The sequence below is a fragment of the Urtica dioica genome, chromosome 6 (assembly GCF_054948205.1).
Source record: "Urtica dioica subsp. dioica isolate 48M chromosome 6, U.dioica_male_clone48M_v1_H2, whole genome shotgun sequence".
NCBI lineage: Eukaryota > Viridiplantae > Streptophyta > Magnoliopsida > Rosales > Urticaceae > Urtica > Urtica dioica.
Window position 1 is genome coordinate 3,266,305 of NC_142761.1, and position 23,457 is coordinate 3,289,761.

The 23,457-nt window shown below is 41.3% G+C and overlaps 4 protein-coding genes across 5 annotated transcripts; 2 read left to right on the plus strand and 2 right to left on the minus strand.

Moving 5' to 3' along the window:
* Positions 1–1,237: 1,237 nt before the first annotated feature.
* On the plus strand, positions 1,238–1,990 carry LOC149392943 (F-box/kelch-repeat protein At3g06240-like). The gene has a single exon (XM_089617872.1). The coding sequence runs from the start codon at positions 1,238–1,240 to the stop codon at positions 1,988–1,990; it is 753 nt and encodes a 250-aa protein (XP_089473998.1).
* Positions 1,991–3,384: 1,394 nt separating this feature from the next.
* LOC149392944 (putative galacturonosyltransferase-like 4) lies at positions 3,385–4,746 on the plus strand. Its single transcript, XM_089616599.1, has one exon. The coding sequence runs from the start codon at positions 3,490–3,492 to the stop codon at positions 4,516–4,518; it is 1,029 nt and encodes a 342-aa protein (XP_089472725.1). The 5' UTR covers positions 3,385–3,489; the 3' UTR covers positions 4,519–4,746.
* Positions 4,747–4,831: 85 nt separating this feature from the next.
* On the minus strand, positions 4,832–8,117 carry LOC149392945 (clathrin adaptor complexes medium subunit family protein). 2 transcript variants are annotated; one of them, XM_089616597.1, is made up of 8 exons: positions 7,978–8,117; positions 7,710–7,865; positions 7,075–7,386; positions 6,678–6,970; positions 5,714–6,591; positions 5,535–5,588; positions 5,396–5,446; positions 4,832–5,258 (listed from the first exon to the last, which is right to left on the minus strand). In XM_089616597.1, exons 1-8 carry the CDS (start codon positions 8,043–8,045, stop codon positions 5,187–5,189), a joined length of 1,884 nt encoding a protein of 627 aa, XP_089472723.1. In that variant the 5' UTR covers positions 8,046–8,117; the 3' UTR covers positions 4,832–5,186. The 2 variants fall into 2 exon arrangements, with proteins under 2 accessions (XP_089472723.1, XP_089472722.1); XM_089616596.1 differs by having other exon boundaries at positions 4,835–5,258; positions 5,396–5,443; positions 7,978–8,089.
* Positions 8,118–9,634: 1,517 nt separating this feature from the next.
* Positions 9,635–14,025, minus strand: LOC149392946 (F-box/RNI-like superfamily protein). The gene is made up of 8 exons (XM_089616598.1): positions 13,638–14,025; positions 12,900–13,142; positions 12,408–12,814; positions 11,914–12,099; positions 11,196–11,388; positions 11,019–11,095; positions 10,759–10,909; positions 9,635–10,120 (listed from the first exon to the last, which is right to left on the minus strand). The coding sequence occupies exons 1-8, from the start codon at positions 13,902–13,904 to the stop codon at positions 9,824–9,826; spliced, it is 1,821 nt and encodes a 606-aa protein (XP_089472724.1). The 5' UTR covers positions 13,905–14,025; the 3' UTR covers positions 9,635–9,823.
* Positions 14,026–23,457: the final 9,432 nt, after the last annotated feature.

Genomic DNA, 23,457 nt, shown 5'->3' on the forward strand with positions numbered 1-23,457 from the left:
TCTCGGACTCAGAATCATCTTCCATCCTCTCATACCGATCTCTAGCATGTCTCCGAGGTTTCTTAACCTGCGGATCCTGCCCGATGGGTTCTTTCCCTGATCGGTGTGAGGGCTCTTCATTTGGGATCACTATTGCGCTTCGCAGTGTGACCTTTTTCGCCTGCAGTCTTCTCTTCAATTCCCTGTTATTTGCCTCTAAGACCGAGAGACGCTCTTGCATCTGTCTGAACTGTTCTTCGAGGCTGGGTTCCGGGAGAAGTTCAGCTATTTCTTCCGAGGTGAAAGGCAGGGTGCGGTTATGGTGTTCTATCTCCGTTTCCTGGTTAGAGACAGCGTTCACGGGTGCGGACAAACTAGCCATATTGTTCAGCTGGTCCCCCTCCTTCTAGCGCCAACTGTTGACCTGTAAAATTAGTACAACAATATCTCACGAAAATACACAGACTCCGAGTACAAGGGCTCCGAGTACAGAGATGATTTAGGCAAGACTTTCTCTTTATACAGACGAATCTAATACAAGAGAGCAGTGTTTTCTAGAGGTTTTAAGTGAAAGAAAGTGCGTGAAAAAGTTCCTGCTTAGTTCTGTGCCGCAGCCTCTATTTATACTCGTCTGGTGTGGCCTCGTGGTCGTGTCTCTGGCGGTTATTCTGGGGAACGTGGGGTGATCAATCCCACGTTCTGGACGGTTTTGGGTAACTGCCTCTCATCTCTCGCTGAGGTGGACGGTTAATACTCTTCGTATGGTTCCTGAACCGTCAGGGTGTGCGTTTTAGAGTTTGAAACATGTTTTCTTTTGGTTTTGACTAGTCTTTGACCCACGTTCTTCTCTTCTCTCCGAAGTTCTGATCGGTGGGTTTCGTTCTTAACTTATGAACGGTTCGTTCCTTTTCGATGGATGGCCCTTGGATTTAGTTAACCTGAGCTCAGTGCTGGATTCCTCTTGCTGCTCGGGAGTCCGACTATTCTACTCGGTGTCCGACTAATTTATCCCGTAACAACTATAATTAAGTAATTTTTTGCTCGACTTGTTACTATTTTCTTAAAAAGTGGTCATGGTCTCCAACTTAATTTATTTTATATCAATATTTGAAATTTAGATATGATTTTTATCTTTTATAATTAAGCACAAATCAAAGGTTAATGCGATGATGTGCGCTTACCAATGATAAATATTATTCCTTATACTAAAATTAAGTAATTAATGGCTCGACTTGTTACTTTTTCTTAAAAGGTGGTCATGGTCTTGCGTACTGGGCCAATACGCTTAGGCGCTAGATTCACGGCCGAGGACGAGCTCTTCAGCCGAGCCTCACGCGTCTCGATCTACTCCACGAGAGCCGAAAAATGGACCACCGTGGACGCCCCGTTCCCTCCATTATTTCTCCCCGAGGACAGGCCTCTGATAGAGATCGCGTACTTGAGCTTCGATGCACGCCACTGCCCCGTGGAGGTCGAGGGAGCGATCCACTGGGGCCTGCTCTGCATCACCGGCCTCCTGGGCTTCCCATTCGAAAACGGCGATGACCCCCGCCACAAGGCCACCAAAGACCTAATGTACGTGATCGTGGCCTTCGACCTCGAAACAGAGGATTTTCGCCTCGTGGAGTTCCCCCGGGGGCCCCACGGGGTGGTCCCCTTGATCATCCAGTACATCGGGAGGGCCCTCGGGGGGCGGCTCGCGGTCGTCTCGCTCGACAAGACCTACGAGCTCGCCGAGGTTTGGGTCATGGAGGACTACCGTGACCGAAATTCGTGGCGCAAGAAAGCCGTCGTGGAAAAGTATTTCGGCTTGTTTGCGAGGCTCAACCCGTTCCGATACACGCATATTGAACCCTTTGGGTTGGTCGGGGATAAGTACTTGCTTGTCGCCTCCGACAATGGGTTGGTCTTTCACGACATCACCACCGGAGCTCCCCGGCGTTCTTACTCGGGTCGTATGCTTCGAGGACCTATCGCGGAATACGCTCCCACTCCACTCATTATCTTTTAACTAATTTTATTATCTCATGTGTTAGTGTTGATTAATGTTTTAAGCATGAAATAAATGGATAGCTGAAAAAAAAAATATTAAACAAATTTGAGAAACAAAGTTCAATTCTATAATAGATAAAAAAAAAAAAAAAATTTTGAGGAAAATATAATAGATAAATAAAAAGTAGACAAATTCGATAGTTAATTAATTCAACACTGAGTACAAATATAAAAACTCCATCTTTACCCTCAATATCATTTGTTTGTGTCCTTCTAGTCTTTTGGGTTATGTTAACGTCAAAATAATAAAAGTAAGGACATTTTGGTAATCTTACCATTTTCATCAGATTTGTTTTTTTCCCTCACATATCAATATCACACATAAACCCATATAAATATATATATATATATATATATATATATATATATATATATATTATACATATATACATACAGAAACACACAAACATAATATTTTCTTTACATATTCATAAATATATACATACACGTATCATACGATTAGATAATACTTCTCTGTTTTTATTTATTTTTATTTTTTATTATTTAAAAAAGTATGCTCTGTACTGAACTGTCTGTATCTTCAGAAGTTTACCCGATTGAACGAACCATGATAAGTTTACTCGGAAATAAATAAATAAATAAAACCAAGACAGGAACAAAAGTATTTAAATTCCATTAGCATATTGACCAAATATCCAACAGAAGAAAACTAGTCGACACCATTCGCCCCAAGCTAGAAGAAGAAGAGACCAACAATTGGAATAAATAGTCTCTATCAGGCTGAAATTCACGTTTCGGTAAACACAACATGCATTCATATATTATTAAAGCATATTAAGTATTATAATTTATATATTATGACTTTGTAGTTCTACGTGATAGTTGATTTATTGATACGCAGTTTTGCAAATACGACACCATGCAATTTAGCTACATTTGCATGTTAACGATCTCCCACCTTCTCTCCCAAATAATAAACTAAGCAAATATAATTACCTCAAAAAAAAAATACGAGGATTCTCTATCGTTCTAAATCTACGTACATCTAGATAAATGTCAGGCCAGAAGATTCGATTTTGCCAAAATTAGTATAAAAAAAATAAAAAATCAAAAAAACCACTTCGAGCCTTTTTCTCTCTTCCTCACAATCATACACGCTTTTGTTTTTCCAATTCTATTTACCACTCTGTCTAATATTCACTTTGGTCTGTCCCAATAACAAGAAAATAAAACCTCCCTAATTCTCTCTCAATCACCACCACCATTAACCTTGTTGAATGGCCTAAAATAACACTATATCACCAACTTCTTTCACCATGATCGCCCTTTGGGGTTATTCCTCTACTCTCTCTCCCCGTATCCTCTGCGAGAGAGAAAAAAGAAGAAATCCCAATAAAAAAATATCTCACCGCAATCAATCAAAAAAACATGACATGATGATTCTGTTGTTATAATTACGCATAATTATTGCAAATTAGTATTATTATTAACGTATAAATGGACGTCTTGAGGTCCACCATGCTATTAGCCGTCCTCATCCTCGCCCCGGGTTTCTCCGCCGGAATCCGTCTGAGCCAGCTCCACCTCCCCGTCTTCCGGGAGGCTCCGGCGTTCCGCAACAGCGACGAGTTCTGCTCCGGCGGCAGGTCCGCCGGAGCTCCGGTGGTCCACGTGGCGATGACGCTCGACGCAAATTACCTCCGGGGAACAATGGCGGCGGTGCTCTCGATCCTCCAACACGCCGCCTGCCCGGAGGACATCAAATTCCACTTCCTCACCGCCGGATCCGGCAACGGCCTCCGGCGAAGCGTGACATCAGCGTTCCCGTACCTGAAATTCTCTCTCCACCGCTTCGACGCGGCTCGCGTGAAAGGAAAAATCTCGAAATCCATACGCCAGGCTCTGGACCAACCGCTGAACTACGCGAGGATATTCCTCGCGGAGGTTCTCCCGGCTGGGGTCGGGAGGGTGATTTACCTCGACTCGGACCTCGTGGTGGTCGACGACGTGGCAAAGCTGTGGGCCACGGAGATGGGGGGTCGGGTCGTGGCGGCGCCGGAGTATTGCCACGCGAACTTCACGCACTATTTCACGGCGGAGTTCTGGTCGGACGCTGAGCTCCGGCGGGTCTTCGAGGGAAGGAGGGCTTGCTATTTCAACACGGGGGTGATGGTGGTGGACGTGGACGCGTGGCGGGCGGGCGGGTACACGGAGCGGGTCGAGGCTTGGATGGCGGTGCATAAGCGGAGGAGGATTTACAGTCTGGGGTCGCTGCCGCCGTTTTTGCTGGTGTTTGCCGGGAGGATTACGGCGGTGGACCACCGGTGGAACCAGCACGGGCTCGGAGGGGATAATTTGGAGGGGCGGTGTCGTAATCTCCACCCGGGCCCCATCAGCCTCCTCCACTGGAGCGGCAAGGGGAAGCCCTGGCTCAGGCTCGACTCGCGGCGGCCTTGCGCGGTCGACCACCTTTGGGCACCCTATGATCTATACCGATCCTCGTCACGGCATTCTCTCGAGGAATGAACCGGGTCGGGGAGAGAGAGAGAGAGAGAGAGAGATGTAAATTTGTAACATGAGACCAGACTCGTTTTTTTTTTTTCTATCTATGTTCTTCCCCACTTACTTAGAAGGTTTTTCTCGTTCCAGTATCGTATGTAAATGGTATTGGTTAGGGGTTGTAAGAAACATCATTTAGTTGATTAGGTTTTAAGGAATGCAATGGAACAGTAGAGAATGTGATGAGAAAAACGGGTTTGATTCGGGACATTGTTGAAGACATGTTAAAGAGTGATGGTTGATTTGATTTTGAAGCTTGACACGAGAATGACAACTTCTGATTTAGAGTTTAGGTTAGATTTACCTAAGACTGAAAAATGAAAGCAGAATACAAAATTTCATTCTTTTTCTTATCAAGCTCTTCATCAAAACAAATATATAAATACGAATTTTCAAACATGTCCAATTTCTTCTAAACTATTTGCACGAATAACACTTTATTCGGAACAACTGAATGATGTTGGTGAAACAACAGCTCAACATTTACGAAGCTTTCTTGAAAATAGTCGAAAATCATATGATGGGAAGAAAAAAAAAATCTGGTTTTTTGGTTTTTTTTTTTTTTATGCCCAGAACTCTTTAAGCACAGGTTCGAGGTGGAATTGATTGATAAATGAAAGCGTACTTGCTCCTCTCTACGCTTTTGCCACCGCAGCTGATGGGCACGGACCTAACGTGTTCCACAGAATATATTCTCCAGAAGTAACCTGTTAATAGGAAGTCCAGTTACAAAAACAATTAAAACGGCAACTAAAAAAATGAAATACATGGAAGATAACAGATCGAGGAATACAGTCAGCGTTAAATAAAGGGTTTTGAAAAAGAAATGGAAAGGAAATCTTACTTGAGTTGAAAACTCCACCGGTGCTTTAACAGCTGGGTAAATGCTGATCTGCTTCGCAAACAACAAAATTTATTTAGTCTCACAATCACAGAAATCGAAAAGCTCAATGACATATCTGAGAACCATATAGTCAACTTACATTTTTTGGATCAACAATCCCAGATAACGGCGCGCCGACGATTTTGAAAGAGACCTATGATTAAAGAGCAAAAGACCGCCATCAATCAAAATATTTCAGAATTAAAGCGACATAGGACTAGAGAATTTGAGCACGCTTGTATCTAGATTCAAGAATCGTCGAGCTAAGCAATTCGATACCTTAGCATAGTTATACGCTTGCCAGCAAAAAGGCTCTTCCAAATCAACTGAAGGAAGATCTTTGTTCATTTTCTCCATTAGACCTTCGTCCACATTAACCATATTACTAGAACCTTCCATCTCGGCATCACTATCATCATCAGCAAAACTCGACTGTGATCTATGAGTTTGCCACGGTGCGAATCTCACTGTTCCAGGGAAAGTCGCCTCGATACTTTTCCCACTCAGGCCTCTCCCACTTGGTATGATTTTCCATTCAACTGAATGGTCTGTGGCCGAAACTGTTCCAATTGAAGGTGTCCCGTCAAAGGATAAAATTCTCCTCCTAGGAAAAGGCATGGTCACAGTACAGAACTCCATTGTCAGAGATGGCTTGTAGCCTTCCAATAACCGCAGTTTGAACAAGAATGCACCTTTGTCCTCAGAAACCATCGACAATTGGTAAAACCCCTGGATCGGAGGTCCGATACCGTACATTGCTTGGTAACACATCAGAACGAAATTACCCAATGGCGGTGAAAACATGACAGCGTGCTTATCCACGCCCTGTTCTGAAACCTGGGCACACGGATGAAAAGACAAGATTTCGATGTTCTCCGAGCTTAACCCTGTCAAGGGGAACGACACATCGGGCAGCCCGTCCAACTCTGCCCGGCAGTTTATCTGACCAGAAATGGACACACTATCTGGAATTTCATCTCGATCGTACATGGCAGCGTGGACGATCTCGTGAACTGTGAACAACACTCTCTGCTTTCCTTTGTAAAGATACGGCTTCCAAGCCGGTTGCTTTAGGTCCGAAGGAGGCAGATCTGCCGCAGAAAATCCATTGGCTTTCATAGAGAAAATATTGGCATGGCTCAAATCCAACGGAGTACCTACAATTTTTGGTAGAGAAACATCAGTGGTGGCTACATAATAAGAAACAACATACAAACATATACTTCGTTCAAAAGGTACCAACCAAAGGGCATCGAGCTTGTTATGAAAGTTCGAAGCGCTTCTTTATCCAAAGGCCTTGAACCGATCCTCGGAGCATCTGACCCCATACTTCCCGGCACAGCAGTGCTTGACGGGTTTGTCAATGACACCGGCGCCGCAACAGGTTTCGCCCTCGAGGAAATTCCCGTTATTCCCATACTCCCGGTTAGTGAATCCAACAATCCTCCGACCGATGGGGACGAATTCACAATCACCTCGGGTTCTACGGCATCACCGGCAATTATTTCTCCAATTGCATGCGCCACCATGAATGCCCTGTAAATTGAGAGAAAGATACTTTGTTATAAGTATTACTACTCTTGATCAACATGTGTGCCCTTTTAGTTCAAAAGAAAAATATCGCAAGTAACTTACCATACCCTGTGATGGACGGAAGATCAAGCAACAAAGAAGACAAACTTTCATCCCCTCCAACAGCATTTCCACAGTCAGATCTCTTGCACAGCCGTGCATATGCTTTCAAATGTCTGGGCTCGACCAAGGGCAAGACAAGGACGGAATACTGGCCCTTAATATGCAATATCAAGGGCCATAGAGGAATGTTATCATCGTCATCTTCTTTGTTCAAGTGAAGACTTATTATGTGTCGCGTAATTGGATCATCAACCCAAGAATCTGACCCTTTAGCCGAGTGACCTACCCGTAATCCAAGTCCTCTAACAGAACCCTCCCTAAAACATTTCACAAGATATAGGATTCAGTGCAAATCATAATTCGGTATCTCAATTCACAAGATATAGGATTCAGTGTAATTGTATATTTTCAGCTCAAAAGACCTATAATTGATATTTCGTTAACTGCATCAAGAGCGCGATTCTCACTAACTAGATACAACAGAAAAGGTATAAATAGCCATGACATTGTTCAAACATCACACATAATTCTTAAAATCAATTGAATCAAGAGCACAACTAACTGCCATGGACGATTAAAAAACAAACTCAGATGATATCGTACTTAAGTCGAATCGAGAGCCAACAGAATATCAACCGACCTTCTCTTTCTCTCGACGAACGAAGAAACGAGCTCAGAATCGCTGGGAAGCGAAGGAAAAACCGCGTACTTAAGACAGCCGTCGTCAACGGAAGAATCTTTCTCATTCTCGACTTTACAAGCCGATCGCCACCGCTTATCCACCACCGGAAACTTCCTGAATGCATTTCCAGAGATAATTTCACAATCACAAACTAAAAATGAAAAATAAAATTAAAAGCTTCTCTGATCAAATTGACTGCTAGTAAGAATCGAATCCGGCTTAGAACCTGGAGAAGACGACGGAGTCGAGGTTGTTGAGGATCCAAATAGCTCTGCAGCTACATCCATTTGCCATGGAAAACTCTCTCTCTCTCTCTCTCTCTCTCTCTCCTCTCTCTCTCTCTTGCTTCAACGAGATTTCAAAGAACAAGAATCGAGGGTTTTAATTTATTTTTTTCTTATTTGCTGACAGAAAGCGGTTTGTCAATTATCCGATTTGGTCGGAGTGGTGAATGATTTTGAATCGGGTCCTAAAACGTTTTTACTTTAAGCCATTCCACGACGTCGTTTCTATATTGATCTTTCATTTCCGCGCGAGTGTTTTTTTTTTTTTTTTTTTTTTTGTTAAATACAATCTGTAATTAAGTTTGATGTTGTTCATTTATGACTATACTCTATTAAGAGAATGATTTCCTCCCATCAAATAACTAAACTGTCAATAAAAAATAGTTAAAGTTGCTAATCAATGGACTAAATTAACTTCTTATAGATGTGTGATTTAATTCCTGAAAAGACAATAAGTTAGATATTTCTAGTATAAATATAGTCAAACTCATTAGTGAAAAATTGACTCTTCAATTTGGATCACCGTCTTTGCATCTAACTCCACAAAGTGAATAAACAATTTTACATTTAAAGACCACAATAATAAACTGAGACATAGAATAATAATTTTTATTTCTTTGACTAAGAACTTGCCTGTAAAGTTTTGTGCTAATGCCGTCATGACAAAATCGGTCGAATCATAGATGACAAAAACGCACGAACGCATTGTTTGATAGATGTGAAAGAGAATGGTATCCATTGGGATATAGGGATGATCACCATCTTTACAAGTGACTTAACAAATTGAATTGACAACTTCACATTCAAAGACTACAATAAACAAATAATAGTCTTTGTTTCTTTGACTGAGAAATTGCCTGAAAAATTTTGTGCTATTGCCGTCATGACAAAACCAGTCGAATCATGGATGACGAAAACACACGAGCGCATTGTTTAATAGAAGTGAAAGAGAATGGATAGATTAATATATAGAGATCTACTGTGATATTTGGTAGAGACGAGAAAAATTATGAAGAAGTGATTAGATGGCATTAATTTTTCACGAGTCCACCAAATCAATCCCTTTCAATTTGGATGGGTTAGAAATGATGGAAACTAAAAATTGAGTAAATTACAATATAACATTTATAAATTAGATGCCGCAAACTCCATCTTAGGAGCAGCAATTTGAATAAAAACCACTATTGTTTTAAGAAATCATGAAATAAAATAAAATATACTACTCTTCATAAATAGGTCTTTTAGTGTCAAAATAATAGTTTTGTTGAGACCTTTGCAATGGTACCAAAATCTATTCAAAATGACGATATAGACCATGAGTTATACATGATTTTTAGATAAACTGGAGAGAATAAAATAGAGAATAACAACATATGAATATATGATGATACGGCAAAATAATTAAGCTGTTTGTTTTATTAAATAAAATTTGGACGAAAATTGACAAAATTTACTCGTAAATATGTCCAAATGCCCTGTCCTTGGCAGATATGTAGAACAAAATGTCAAAGGATTTCAAGCTGTTCTTTTATTTGTGATTAACTGCCCAACGTAATTGTATACGTATAAAAAAAATTATTTTAAAAATAAAAATAAAACTCAGAAAACATTTCCTATGGTTTTACATTATTACATAAACTCAACAAATTAAAAACTCTTCAGCCAGATACTCAAATACATAAATAATACAATACAACAAAGCCAATATAACTTACACACACACCAAAAAAAAAAAAAAAAAGTTGTTCCTCTGTTTGATATGCACAGTTGGAAAATAGGGTCGGGAATTTAGAGGTCGACGCAGAGGTAGGAGATGACGGAGGCGGCGCGGCGTTTGGTTCGCTGGCTGACCTTCCACTTCTCGACGAGCAGCTTTTTAATGTTGGGACAGCTGGCGATCACGGTGGCGACTCCGGCGGCGGTGATGGCGGGGCAGTAGACCATGTGGCAAGACTCGATCAAAGAGGAGCTCTTGACGAGGTGGGATATTCCGACGTCGCTGATCTGGCGGCAGTGCGAAAGAACCACCTCCCTCAGATTTGGACATCCTTCTCCCACCTCTGTCATTCCCATGTCACCCAAATTCTGCCATACCAAAAAATAAAATTTGAAAAAATAATAATAATAATAATAATAAAACAGATTTCATTTTCCTCTTTTAAGATTTTTTTTTTTTTTTTTTTTTTTTTTTTGGGAAAATTGGAATCCAAAACAAGTTTCGCATGTACGCGTGCTTTCATTCGCTTTCTTAATTTTCGAAACTTTTTTCTTCAAATTTTCTGAAACATCCCAACAAACATGAGAAAGCTTTCATTTGCTTTCTTAATTTTTGAAACTTTTTTCTTCAAATTTTCTGAAACATCCCAACAAACATGAGAAAATGGCGAGGGATTCTAATTATATCCCTTCAAGTTCTTTCGTTGATTACTAAACAGGCAAACATAATAAGAATTCAAAGTTTCAGTAAACTTTTATACGCCTTCTCGTTATCCTTGGTAAAATGTGGGTGTTCTTAATGAAGAGGCTTGAATTCAGGTATAAAAAATAATGTGCGGTGCTGTGTGTTAGAGAGGATGAACTGGGTAACTTGTTTTCTAGGGAGAAAAGCAATGATGGGTTTACGCAAAACATGTTGCAAAATCAGAGTCTACATGAGAGTTCTCAGGGTTCAAAAGCAACTTTCAGGATTCGTAGATAAAAAAGGGATCACTAGGGAGACTCACCTGAAGAACACTAACGTCGAGGTGAGTAAGTTTCGGACAGCCTCTTGCAATGGCAATTATTCCGGCATCTCCGATATGATGGCAGCCACTGACATTTAAATACTCTAAAGAGGCACACTGTCCGATGGAAATAAGTGCCTCGTCCCCGACCCTAGTAATTACATAGAGCCAATGTTTAGTTCCATAAATCTACAATAGACATGTTAATGAAATTCTAACGCGGACAAAATAGGAATAATGGTGATATTGTTTCAGTTCACCTATCACAGAACCGAAGGCTGAGATCTGTCAGAGACTTGCAGTTCCGCCCAATAGCTACGATCCCCTTGTTTCCAATCTATAAGCAAAATGTCGTTGAGAAAGAATATGATAAGATACATATGGAGTTCTTCGTTGAAGGAATGTGATGAGACCATTATACAAATAAGACAGAGAACCTCATAACATCGGCGAATGTGAAGTTTCTTCAAGTTCCTGCAGCCTTTAGCTATGCTACAAATTGCTTCATCTCCAATGCTCGAACAATCCACCAATTCCAAAGATTGTAACAACTTACAACCCCTTCCTATCTCATAAAGTGCGTGGTTGCCGATTCTTTGGCAGTACAACAACGACAACTCAGTAAGTCGCCTGCAATGTACGTGTATCCCAACATATTTGGTTTGAAAATCTCGAAAAGCGAAGAATTCAGGATTTATAATAATTAGATAACTAGGGGTTGAAATATAGAATAGCTGTTAGTCTATTAATTGGAACTATTACAGTAGAAGAAAGGCACGGCGGATTAGAGAGGATCTCTCGATATCCTGGCAAAACTATCCTTTGTGTTCCATTAAGAAAACAATAAAAACGAGTGAAGTTCTTAACAATAAGCTCGACAGCCTAATTTTAAAATCCTGTTAAGCAAACGAGTCTGTTAATCCAGTTCCAATATATGAAGTTGTTAATCCTCCAATAGTTCCCTCAAAAAAAAAAAAAAATCCTCCAATAGTGCTGATAGCATTAATAATGAACGCAGAGGCAATATTAAACCTTATGAGGCTTGTTTGTGATATCATGTAGGTCGATAGATTTACTTGTTCAATAGCAGCTTATGCTTAAACCTATTATTACCTCCTATAAACTAATGTAAATCAAGCTGAAAGAGAAACATACGGGCAAGATTTCCCAATGGATTCCACTCCCAGAGTTCCAATGTTGTGGCACCCATTAATTTCAAGATGGGTTAGTTCTTTGCAACCAGCAGAAATTGCCTCCATACCCTTGTCACTCAAGAAATAGCAGTCACTGAGGATAAGATCCTTTAGCTTTGCGCATCCCTTCCCAATGGAACTTAAACCCCTGAGTATCAGAAACAAGATTAAATGAAGAGAGCAAAAAAAAAAAAAAAGTAAAGAGAAGGAAAAAGAAACATATCGTTGCAGTTATCTTGCGAATTCCTTAATTTAAAAAAAAAAAAAAAAAAAAAAAAAAAAAAGTTTCTCTTGCATATCCGGCATATGACATTTTTCGAGGTTTCAATGGATGAAAACGCAATACTCAAAACACATGAAAAAAAAGAAAAAGGCAGGGTAAAAAAGTGTTAGAAACAGCTACAAAATATCATAAAAACATTTCAAACGAATTGAAGATTATAAGACTTGACTAACTTGTCGGTAAATCTCTGAAAACTGTACAAAGCCAGCAACTCCAAAGACAAACAAGAAGAGCCGACAGCTTTCAGAGCCTCGTCGGTGACATTAATGCATTGCAGCTTCAACACTTTCAGAGACGGGCATCCATGCGCTACCGCGAGCATCCCTTTGTTGTGCATGAACTCCGAGTCCAGCGACAGAGTCTCGAGAGATTTGCAGTGCACACCCACGGCTTGCAATGAGACATCAGTTATTTTTGCACACGCTGCGACGCCGAGAGATTTCAACGAATTCCCACACCCAGTGGCCAATTCGACTAGACCTATGTCCGTCAATCCCTCGCAAAACCGCAGATTCAGTTCTTCGAGCTGCTTGCACGACTCTCCAACAGCACCTAAACCCTTATCTCCAACATAGCATCCCTACACCAAAAAAAAAAAAAAAAGAGTATTGATTGTTTGAGAAACTATGAAGTGCTCCGATAGTGTGATTGGTATACAAACTGACCTGCAGATCCAAGGACTTCAAAAACTTGCACTTTTCGGCAACGGAAACTAGCCCGGCACTTGAGACATTCGAGCACCAAATTAAGCTCAGCTTCTCGAGCTTAAGAAAGCCTTCACCGAGTGCTATCAACCCGGAATCAGACAAACTATATGACTCAAACCCACCATCTTCGGGTCCATTTTTCTCAGCCCCATATGGTTGAAGAGATGATACTGTAGCGCTGCTGTTCCCGTGTCTTCTTCCCTACACCCATGACCCGACACTTAAATTAAATCAAACCCCAAAAAAAAAAAAAAAAAAAAAAAAAAAAAAAAAAAAAAAAAAAAAAAAACTTAATTAGCCACTTGCCCTATGAATAAAACCGAGACTGAAATCAGGTGTGAATCACATTACAACAATTCAGATCAACATCAAATTCTCATCTGAACAGAAAATGATAGCTCGTCCTTCTTCCACAATAAAGCACAAGCTAATCAACTAAGAAACCATATTCTCAATTCATTTCCGCCCAAATGCCTTCACACTAAAAAACGAAACTATTTTACCAGTAAACTCCAAGCCAAAATCCAGGTTTTACAACCTTGGCGCGCTAATCAACATCAACCAATAACCAGCCAAAGAAAATCCACAATTATTATCCTGATTCGGGAAAGAATCGAATAATATAAAGGTCGAAGAAACAAAAAAACACAAAAAAAAAAAAAAAAGAAAGAAAGAAAGAAAGAGCTCAAGACTCACGAGCTGGACAGGGAGCGAGATGCTCAATCTCTCGTCGATGTGAACGTTTCGGACATTGGAGAAGCGGCGAGCCAGGAGTTCGACGAAGAGGTTAGGGTTTCCGGTCGCGCCGAGCCGGAGCGTGGTCCGGCTGAGCCGGTCGAGCGCGAGCCAGCGTCGGCAGACGAGCGAGCACGAATCGGAGCTCGTCTTATCGTCGAGTCGCCGGAAGATCTCGACGATCAGCTCGTCCGGGAGAAACGCATTGATCCAATCGCGGCCTCGCATCAAATTCGGTGACGGAATTGAAATTTCGGGGTCGGAATCTAAATAAGGATTTATAATTTTTTTTTTTTTTTTTTTTGGGTGGGGAAGTGGGAGATCGTGGAAGTTATAAGGAAACGACACCTGATGAATCCTTGTGTGATGACTTTTTGGCGGTTTGTTACGACACCTGTTTCTGATTTTTTTTTTTTTTTTTCATTAAGTTTAGAGATCAAAATTAACCATTTTCAATATACTTCTGTTTGACTTGGGTAAAGTATATTTCAATCAGAGAATGGCCGAACCAAGATTTACCGTCAAGGGAGACCGGATCGAAATTTACGACGGGTTCGGATTAACTCTCGTCACCATTTTTTTTTTTTTTTTGCTAGAATCTTCTCTTTTTTGTTTTATTTGTTTGTTTGATTTTTGAGATAATAAATTTGAAAGAGAATAAATGACCAAAAAGAAAAGAAAAAAGTTTTGTAAAAAATATATATATATATATTCTCTCACCTCAATTCTAGTATGTATCAATTTTTTGTTTTTATTTTATATATGGTAAGTCGCAGCTAAATAATAGTATTAGTGTTAATATCTCACAAACTTAGAAAGAAAGAAAAATATACAGATATGAAAACTCATATAATTTTAAATTACGAATATAAAACTAATAAAATACTTGTTCTAAAAAAATATTATTTTCGAAAATTTTACGGGTATATGCCCTTTAGTCCTCAGCTAATTCATTGAATATTATAAAACTAATGACCAATCTAGTTTTAGAAAACGATTCAATTTATTAATGTAGTACTGAATTTTAATTTTTTATCGTCTCAATTAATTATCACTTAGATTGATTTTTAATTATTTTTATATAACGCTTATTCTAAATGAGAAAAGCACATAAAAATAAATATTCTCATCAAAGTTAAATCTTTATCCAGTTGCTTCTTCTTCGTAACAACTAGATATTTGTTATGATTTTTCTATCCCAGTAAGCTTTTCCTCCTAAATCATAGCCATCTTTATTTCTTGATTAAATTTTAACCTGTGTATCCTAATTATCAGCTTTGAAAAATCTCATTTACTATATCAACTACTATCTCAGTGATATATAGGTTGCCCTCGTCATCTCATTCTCTTTCTGTTGGTGAATCAAACGCGTATCAGACACGAACAATCATTCTGATACCACTCGTTGGAGATGATTCTACCATATAACCATATTAATGCGGAAAAATAATTAATTATGTTGATCATAAGCTAATTAAATTATGGTTATAATTAACAAGATCTAGTTATGTTTAATTAATTTAATTCACGAGAGCATATTTATCAAGCAACCGATTTGAGCGAAAAACGAATACTTACATTGATTTTCGGTTCAGCTACAGAACGCTCCTAAACCTATCGCGTACTCCTTACGTCGTCTTGATGAATGACTCGAGGATGACACCTTAGTCTTCTGAAACGTAATCTCCGAGACGAATAAGAAAGATGAGTGGGCACAGTCTTTATCTCACTAGATGAGAAACGTGGTGTTTCAAATCTCGCTCTTATTTTACTAAGAATGGAAACGAATTTCCAAGGGGGAGAGGCAGAAAATTTCGCATGGCCAAGAGGGAGAGCCACGAAATTTTCCACAAATTAATTGCTTAATTTTGTCTTCCCATGAACCCCTATTTATAGTAGTAAAATGAGATATTCATGGAACCTTCCAGAATATATTATTTCCTTTTATTGTGTTCACACTAGAGGATTTAATATAGGCCATTGGATCTCAACAAGTGAATCCTACTTTTTCTCTCATCCATCATATCAATATCTATGGGATATTATTCTCTATTTAAATAGAGAATATTTTATTTAGTGAGATAATAAATGAGAATATATTATTTCCCTTTAAATATATTCTCATATATGCTCCTAAATACTTTCCTTTAAATAAGGAGAGAATAAAAGACAATATCTTATATTATTTTCTCTCCTTTATTTAAACAACTAAAGAGAAAATATTGGTAAATACCAATATCATAAAAGTCGGATTTTAGGCACACGGCCAAGGAAAATTTGCGCAACTCCCATGCCAAAATTCTCAAATCCGATTTTCATATTTTGTGCAAGGCCCAATTGCTTAAAACCCAATTAATTATTTATTTACTTGGTCCAACAACAAACAAATAATTAATAATTGATTATTTACTTGATCCAACAATAAATAAACAATTCTACCATAAATATTTATTTAATTCTGCGAATACCCGTTTTCCAGAATTAATGCTGTCAATCAAAATTACAGCAAGTGAGATTAATAATGATAAACATTATTATACGAAAGTTCTTATCCGCTTTTATCAGAACCGAATCGGGGACTGTGGACCTAGTAATAGAAGCTTAACAAATCCGATGAAAAAGACGAAATAGTCATTTCCCTTTTTCCATCGATTCGTCTAATCTTGATCAAATACTCCACTTTGTAAGCCAAGAATGAACTCTCCTTTAATACTAGAATTATATTTACTCATCGTGACGAGTGTCCACTGATATAGTCAGTTCGTGATCAAGATCCTCTAGGTTCAACCCGTGTCAAGAGAAGTCAATTTTTCCGTTATACTTCTCTTGATACATATCAGCCCTAAGCATTGTTGTTTCCCCAGCGAAAGATTCTTTCGAACGTTACTTACTTCGAAAGTGCTAGCAATCTATCGGTTCTGGAATCAACCATTAGGTGAGTGAACATTAACCTTCTTTCAGGAAGGCTGGATTCCGTATCTGTAAATCACTTCTCACTCGAATCATGCTCTGAGAGACTCCCAAGACATAAGTTGTGATTAGCATGGATAGCCTTTTAGCGAATGAGTCAAAGAGCTCAGTAACATGACCCAGTGTCCATGATCACTTCAGGATTCAGATCAAGTCTCACTGTGACCATCATAGCGGCCTCAGTTAGTGTGTTGTAACGGTCATTAAATGACACATCTACAACCAAGACATGTCCAAGTCGTACACTTACCACAAGTGTAGAATGCCCCCACATAGTGATCAGCCTTCACTTATGTGTTCCACATATATGACTTTAGATATAGCTTTCCATGCGTATATCAGTCATTGACCTCGTTTTAGCTCACCGCCCGAACTCAGGTGCCCAGCACGTGACTCAGTTTAATACGGAGGCTATGGAAGATAGTTGTTATTGATTCTAATTGTTTAGAAATCAACCCACTAATCATATAATGCTAATAAAGTAATCTTATTATCGAATTTAGTAATCATTTGTTCATTATCTTCAAGTGGGCAATATTCCCAACACTTTCGTCCTTGTTGTTTGGTTGTCTATTAGAATGTCCCACATCAGTTAGATACTTGAGCAATGTGCTCCTTATAAGTGTTTGGCATCCCTCCACTCTTGAGCTAGCTTTTGAGTGTGAGTTAGGCCCACATTTCTAATATGGTATCAGAGCGAGGCCCAATTTCGAATGTGAGACCACCCGTGAATGTTCATTCTCACAAACTTCACGCTTCAGTTGTCCATCCTGGGCGTGAGGGGGGTGTATTAGAATGTCCCACATAGGTTGGGTACTTGAGCAATATGCTCCTTATAAGTGTTTGGCATCCCTCCACTCTTGAGCTAGCTTTTGAGTGTGAGTTAGGATCATAGACTCTGGTGCCTCTAGGCACATTTGTTTTCAAAAATCTCTTTTTTTCATTAATTCGATTCCCAGTTTGCTTCTAATATTGTCCTCTCATAATTCGTCTTCTTTGACTAAATTTATTCTCTTTTTTTTTCTATTTTTCGTATATTTCTCATTATTCTTATCCTTCTTCAAATAAAATTGCATTCACTATTACTATCGGAATCAAGATGAATTTTATGACATCATAATACTGTTGTTATTGTTAATGTGATTTCTCGGATAACATTCACGGGACACACGTCAAGGTGCGATCTTGCAACGTGTCTCGATCTCGTGTTGTGGGGGTCACGTTTCCTCGGATCTCGAAAGAGTGGTGAAGGCTTGCTTCACTTGAGAGTCCTTCGGATTGGTGACTACGTTATTCTCGTCTTCTCGTCGGATTCTTCATCTTCTCTTGGTCTTGATTCCTTCTTATCTTATCTCCGTCTTTGTATTTTTATTTTTCTTGGTCTTTTCCGATTTTTGAGTGCTCAGTGAGCTTTTGTGAGCTTGAAAATTTCTTCTTTTTCTCGCGCCTTGACGAGGCTTTGAGGTGAGTCCGAGTTTCGATGGCACGAATTCCCTCATCTCGAGCTTTATGGGATTCTTTTAGTTGCATCCAGGATCTTGGTGCCGCAAGTTCCCGTTTTCCCGGATCCCATAAAAGCTTTGAGGTCGATCAAGGACTCGATGGCGCGAGTCCCCTCATCTCGGGTCGAACGGAATTCTTTGAGATATGTTTGGGGTTTTGACGCCGTAATCACCTCTTTCTCAGATTCCATGGACGCTTTGACGTCGGTCAGGGACTCGATGGCGTGAGTCCCCTCATCTCGGATCGTACAGAATTCTTTGAGATATATGTTTGGGGTTTTGACGTCACAATCACCTCTTTCTCAGATTCCATGGACGCTTTGAGGTCGGTCGGGGACTCGATGGCGTGAGTCCTCTTATCTCAGGTCGCATGGAATTCTTTGAGATATGTTTGGGATTTTGACGCCGCAATCACCTCTTTCTGAGATTCCATGGACGCTTTGAGGTCGGTCGAGGACTTGATGGCTCGAGTCCCCTCATCTCGGGTCGCACGAAATTCTTTGAGATATATGTTTGGGATTTTGATGCCGCAATCACCTCTTTTCTCATATTCCATGGATGCTTTGAGGTACGTTTGGGGGCTCGACGCCGCTAGCCATTCGTATATATATTTTATTTGCCGTAGCGTTTGGTATTTGACTTAGGCCATTAACCCTCCAGTTTTTATGCAATTTGTTTAAATTGTATGAAAAGTTATGAGTTCATCATTGCAAATTGAGCGCGAATCTCGACTTCATTAATTACTTGGGCGCGTGGCCGCTTTTGAAAATTCAAAATATACTTGGGCATTGCTACTTTTAGAAAAGTAACACTACACTTGGGCCGGTGGCCGCTTTTGGAAAGTAAAACGTGGAAAAGTAAACCAAAAACTCTGGCTGTGTTGTTTGCCAGCCTTCAGATAACATCGCGTTACTGATAATATTGGCGGATGTGCTCCACGTTCCATGGGTGCCTGATTTCTGTGTCGTCCATCTCATCGAGGCAATAGGTTCCGTTGTGGATCACCTTCCGGATTCGGTAAGGCCCTTCCCAGTTTGGCTTGAGTGCTCATGTTCCACGTACTTGTGTGTTTTGGAACACTTTTCTTAAGACGAGGCTTCCTTCGATGAAACGGCAGACTTTAACCTTTGAGTTGTAGTGCTTTTCGACGATCCTTTTATGGGCGATCATGCGAGTGAACGCTTCAGCTCTCCTTTCTTCGATCACATCAAGCTCCATCCGAAGGGCTTCATTTTTTCACTTTCGTCGAAGGTTTCCATTCGGAATGACGGTGCTCCGATCGCGATTAGGATGACAGCTTCGACTCCATAGGTGAGGGAGACTGGTGTTTCACCGGTGGCAGTTCTCGTCGTCGTCCGATAGGCCCAGAGGACAAAGGGGAGCTCATCGGCCCATACGTCTTTCTTCTCTTCTAGTTTCTTCTTCAAAGTCTCCTTGATTGTCTTCATCACAGCTTTGACTTGACCATTCGTCTACGGATGGCGCGGTGACATGAACTAGGTTAAGAGAAAGATACATCTGCCGAGATTGGAGACAATCAAACCCAAATCTCTCGAAGAAGACAAATCAACCTAGATCTTTGCGGAGAAATTTACCACCATGGCTACACTGATCACTTCACCTTTAACGTACGTTGAAGGTGAAACTTTCGGATATTTGTATAAACACGACAACGAAAAAGATTATTTGAAAGTCGCGATCTTCTCTTTTGGATTTTTCCTTTCTCTTCGGTGAACACGTTGAGTCGATGGGCGATGACCTCCGGGTCGATTCCCGACATGTCCGCGTGCATCCATTCGAAGACGTCCTTGTGTTCCTGGAGGGTTGATCCGAGTTGACCCTTCAGTTCTGCCGACGAGTGTGCTCTGATCATGACGACATGTTCGGGTTTGGCGTCATCGAGTATTACGGGTGTGAGATCGCTCGATGCTTCCACTTTCTTGGTGGCAGCTTCATCCGTCGGGTCCAAGTGTCCGAACATTTGCGCCTCGTCGATCTCGCTCGTGAGGTCGTCTCCGATATGATTTATGGCTCCCATTATCTCATCATTTTTCTTATTGCGAAATCCTTGAACGTGACACATTCTTGAGTCGGCCTGGTTTCCTTGCATTACCCCCACTCTCGTCGATGTTGGAAACTTCAGGAGGAGATGGTACGTTGAGGTGACCGTGCGAAGCTTATTGAGAGTCGGTCGTCCTATGATTATGTTATGAGAGGAAGGTTGGTCCACAATCAAGAAGTTTATCAAACGCGTGATTTGGGCCCCACCCTCTTGTCCAAAGGTGACTGGGAGGTTGATGGAGTCTTCAGTGTAAACACATTCCCCCGTGAACCCAAAGAGCGGTGTCTTGACCAGGATCGGGTGGATTTCGCGAAGATCCATCCGGTCGAGGGCCGTCTTGAACAAAATATCGGCCGAACTCCCATTGTCGATGAGGATCTTCTTCACTAGATTGTTCGCAACTTGTGCTCTGACAACAATGGTGTCGTTGTGTGGATGCATGACTCGGCGAGCCTCTTCTTTCGTGAAATGGACCGTCTCGTACAGTGTGGTGGGTTATGTGCTCTGGGTGATGTTGATGTGATGAGAGGGGCATTCTCCATCCGCCGCCCTTGCGTAGTTTATTTGCTCGTGCGCGGTGTTTCCGGCCTCGGTTCCTCCAAAAATAGTTGTCACGATATTGAGCGGGACATACGTCGTGTTGCCTTGGGAGTCATTATAGTTGCCGCCGCCCGTGATGACTTCTTTACCATGATCTTGTTGCATGTTATTCAGAGAAGCTCATCTCCTTGAAGCGGGGTCTGGATTGGCGACCATCATCATCACGAAATCCTTTAGCTGGCCGTCTTGGATGAGGTCTTCGATCTGTCTCTTGAGTTGGATGCACTCAGCGGTGATATGGTCGTGGTCTTTATGGAACTCGTAGTACTTGTTCTTTAAAGTCTTCTTCATTGTCTTCTTCACAGCTTCGACTTGACCATTCGCCGGCGGATGGCGCGGTGACGTGAACTAGGTTAATAGAAAGATACTTCCGCCGAGATTGGAGGCAATCAAACCTAAATCTCTCGAAGAAGACAAATCAACCGAGATCTTTGCGGAGAAATTTACCGCCATGGCTACACTGATCACTTCACCTTTAACGTACGTTGAAGGTGAAACTTTCGGATATTTGTATAAACACGACAACGAAAAAGATTATCTGAAAGTCGTGGTATCCAGGCATGGTATGAGCATGAAGGAAATTTTGGCGTTCACGGAGTTTAGTCACTCTGCCACGTTGAAGTGCCTGGGAGCTTATTGCAGCGCTGACCTCGCGGGTGGTTTTGCTCGCAAAAATTTGGGTCAGGGTAGTTCTGCTTCCACGACGGGTGAGAACTCTCACCCAAAACTTATGTGCTACGTGTCATTCGACTTACAGATCGATACCTGGGTTAACCTTTACAGAGATACTCTAGCGCCAAAATGTTAATGCGATTTCTCGGATAACATTCATGGGACACGCGTCGGGGTGCGAGCTTGCAACGTGTCTCGATCTCGTGTTGTGGAGGTCAATTTCTTGAACTTGGCGGTGATCAATTTCTCGACTTCATCGTTGATCGCGAGGTATCTCTCGGGATTGAACGATCTTCTCTTTTGGATTTTTCCTTTCTCTTCGGTGAGCACGTTGAGTCAATGGGCGATGACCTCCGGGTCGATTCCCGTCATGTCCGCGTGCATCCATTCGAAGACGTCCTTGTGTTCCCGGATGGTTGATCAGGCACTCCAACATTACCTCAACCAGTTCATTGAAGAATCAAACAAAGTGGACGAATACGAGGATAATGACGCTATCTATGCATTCATTGACGGTTTGCATGCTTACGACCTCCTGACATCGTTAGTGAAACAATTACCTACCACAATGACAGTGCTCATTTATCAGGCCACGCATCATATTTCGGTCGTGGAATATTACAAGAGTAGAAGAATCCGCGAGAGGGGAAGCCATCGCAGAGACGAGGATGAGGCCGACAACGACATGCGAATGAAGAAAAATCGGAGCACGCACGTCACGGTCTTAAAAGTCCCCCCCCCCCCGATAAACCCAAAGCCCTTATTGGTCAAGAAGTTTAAGAGAAACGTCGACTTCACGCTGCTCAAGACCACGCCGGATAAGATCCTAGCCTTACACCGGGACATGTTTATCGAGCCTCGACCCCTATTCAAGGACCCATCAATGCGAAACAAGAACAAGTATTGCGAGTTTTACAAAGACCACGACCATATCACCCCTGAGTGCATCCAACTCAAGAGACAGATCGAAGACGTCATCCAAGACGGCAAGCTAAAGGATTTCGTGATGATGATGGTCGTCAATCCAGACCCCGCTTCAAAGAGGCAGGCTTCTCTGAACAACAGACAACAAGATCGTGGTAAGGAAGTTGTCACGGGCGGCGGCGACAATAACGACGCCCAAGGCAACACGACCTATGCACCGCTCAATATCGTGACAACTATTTTTGGAGGACCCGAGGCGGGAGACTCTGCGCACAAGCAGATAAACTACGCGAGGGCGGTGGCTGGAGAAGGCTCCTCTCATCACATCAACCTCATCCAGAGCAAATGGCCCACCACACTGTACGACACGATCCACTTCACAGAAGAAGAGGCTCGCCGAGTCATACATCCACTCAACGACGACATTGTTGTCAGAGCACAAGTGGCGAACAATCTAGTGAAGATAATCCTCATCGACAATGGGAGTTCGACCGATATCTTGTTCAAGACGACCCTCGACCAAATGGATCTTCGCGAAATCCACCCGACCTCGGTCAAGACACTGCTCTTTGGGTTCACGGGGGATTGTGTTTACACAGAAAGCTCCATCAACCTCCCAGTCATCTTTGGACAAGATGGTGAGACCTAAATCACGCGTTTGATAAACTTTTTGTTTGTGGACCAACCTTTCGTCCATAACATAATCACCAATCCGAAAGACTCTCAAGAGAAGCAAGTCTTCACCACTCTTTCGAGATCCGAGGAAACGTGACCCCCACAACACGAGATCGAGACACGTTGCAAGCTCGCACCCCGACGCGTGTCCCGTGAAAGTTATCCGAGAAATCGCATTAACAGTTATCTCCGTCAGTGTTGATAATTGTGTGTTTTATTTTTCGATGTTGTCTTTGATATAGTTACACCCATTGTAACTATTTGCGTTGAAACTCTTATTCTTCCTCTTATCATCCTCCTTCATCTTCATCTTCTCATTTATACCATTTCATTGAGAAAATTAGTATTAGAGTGTAGAAGTTAAACAAATGAAGAA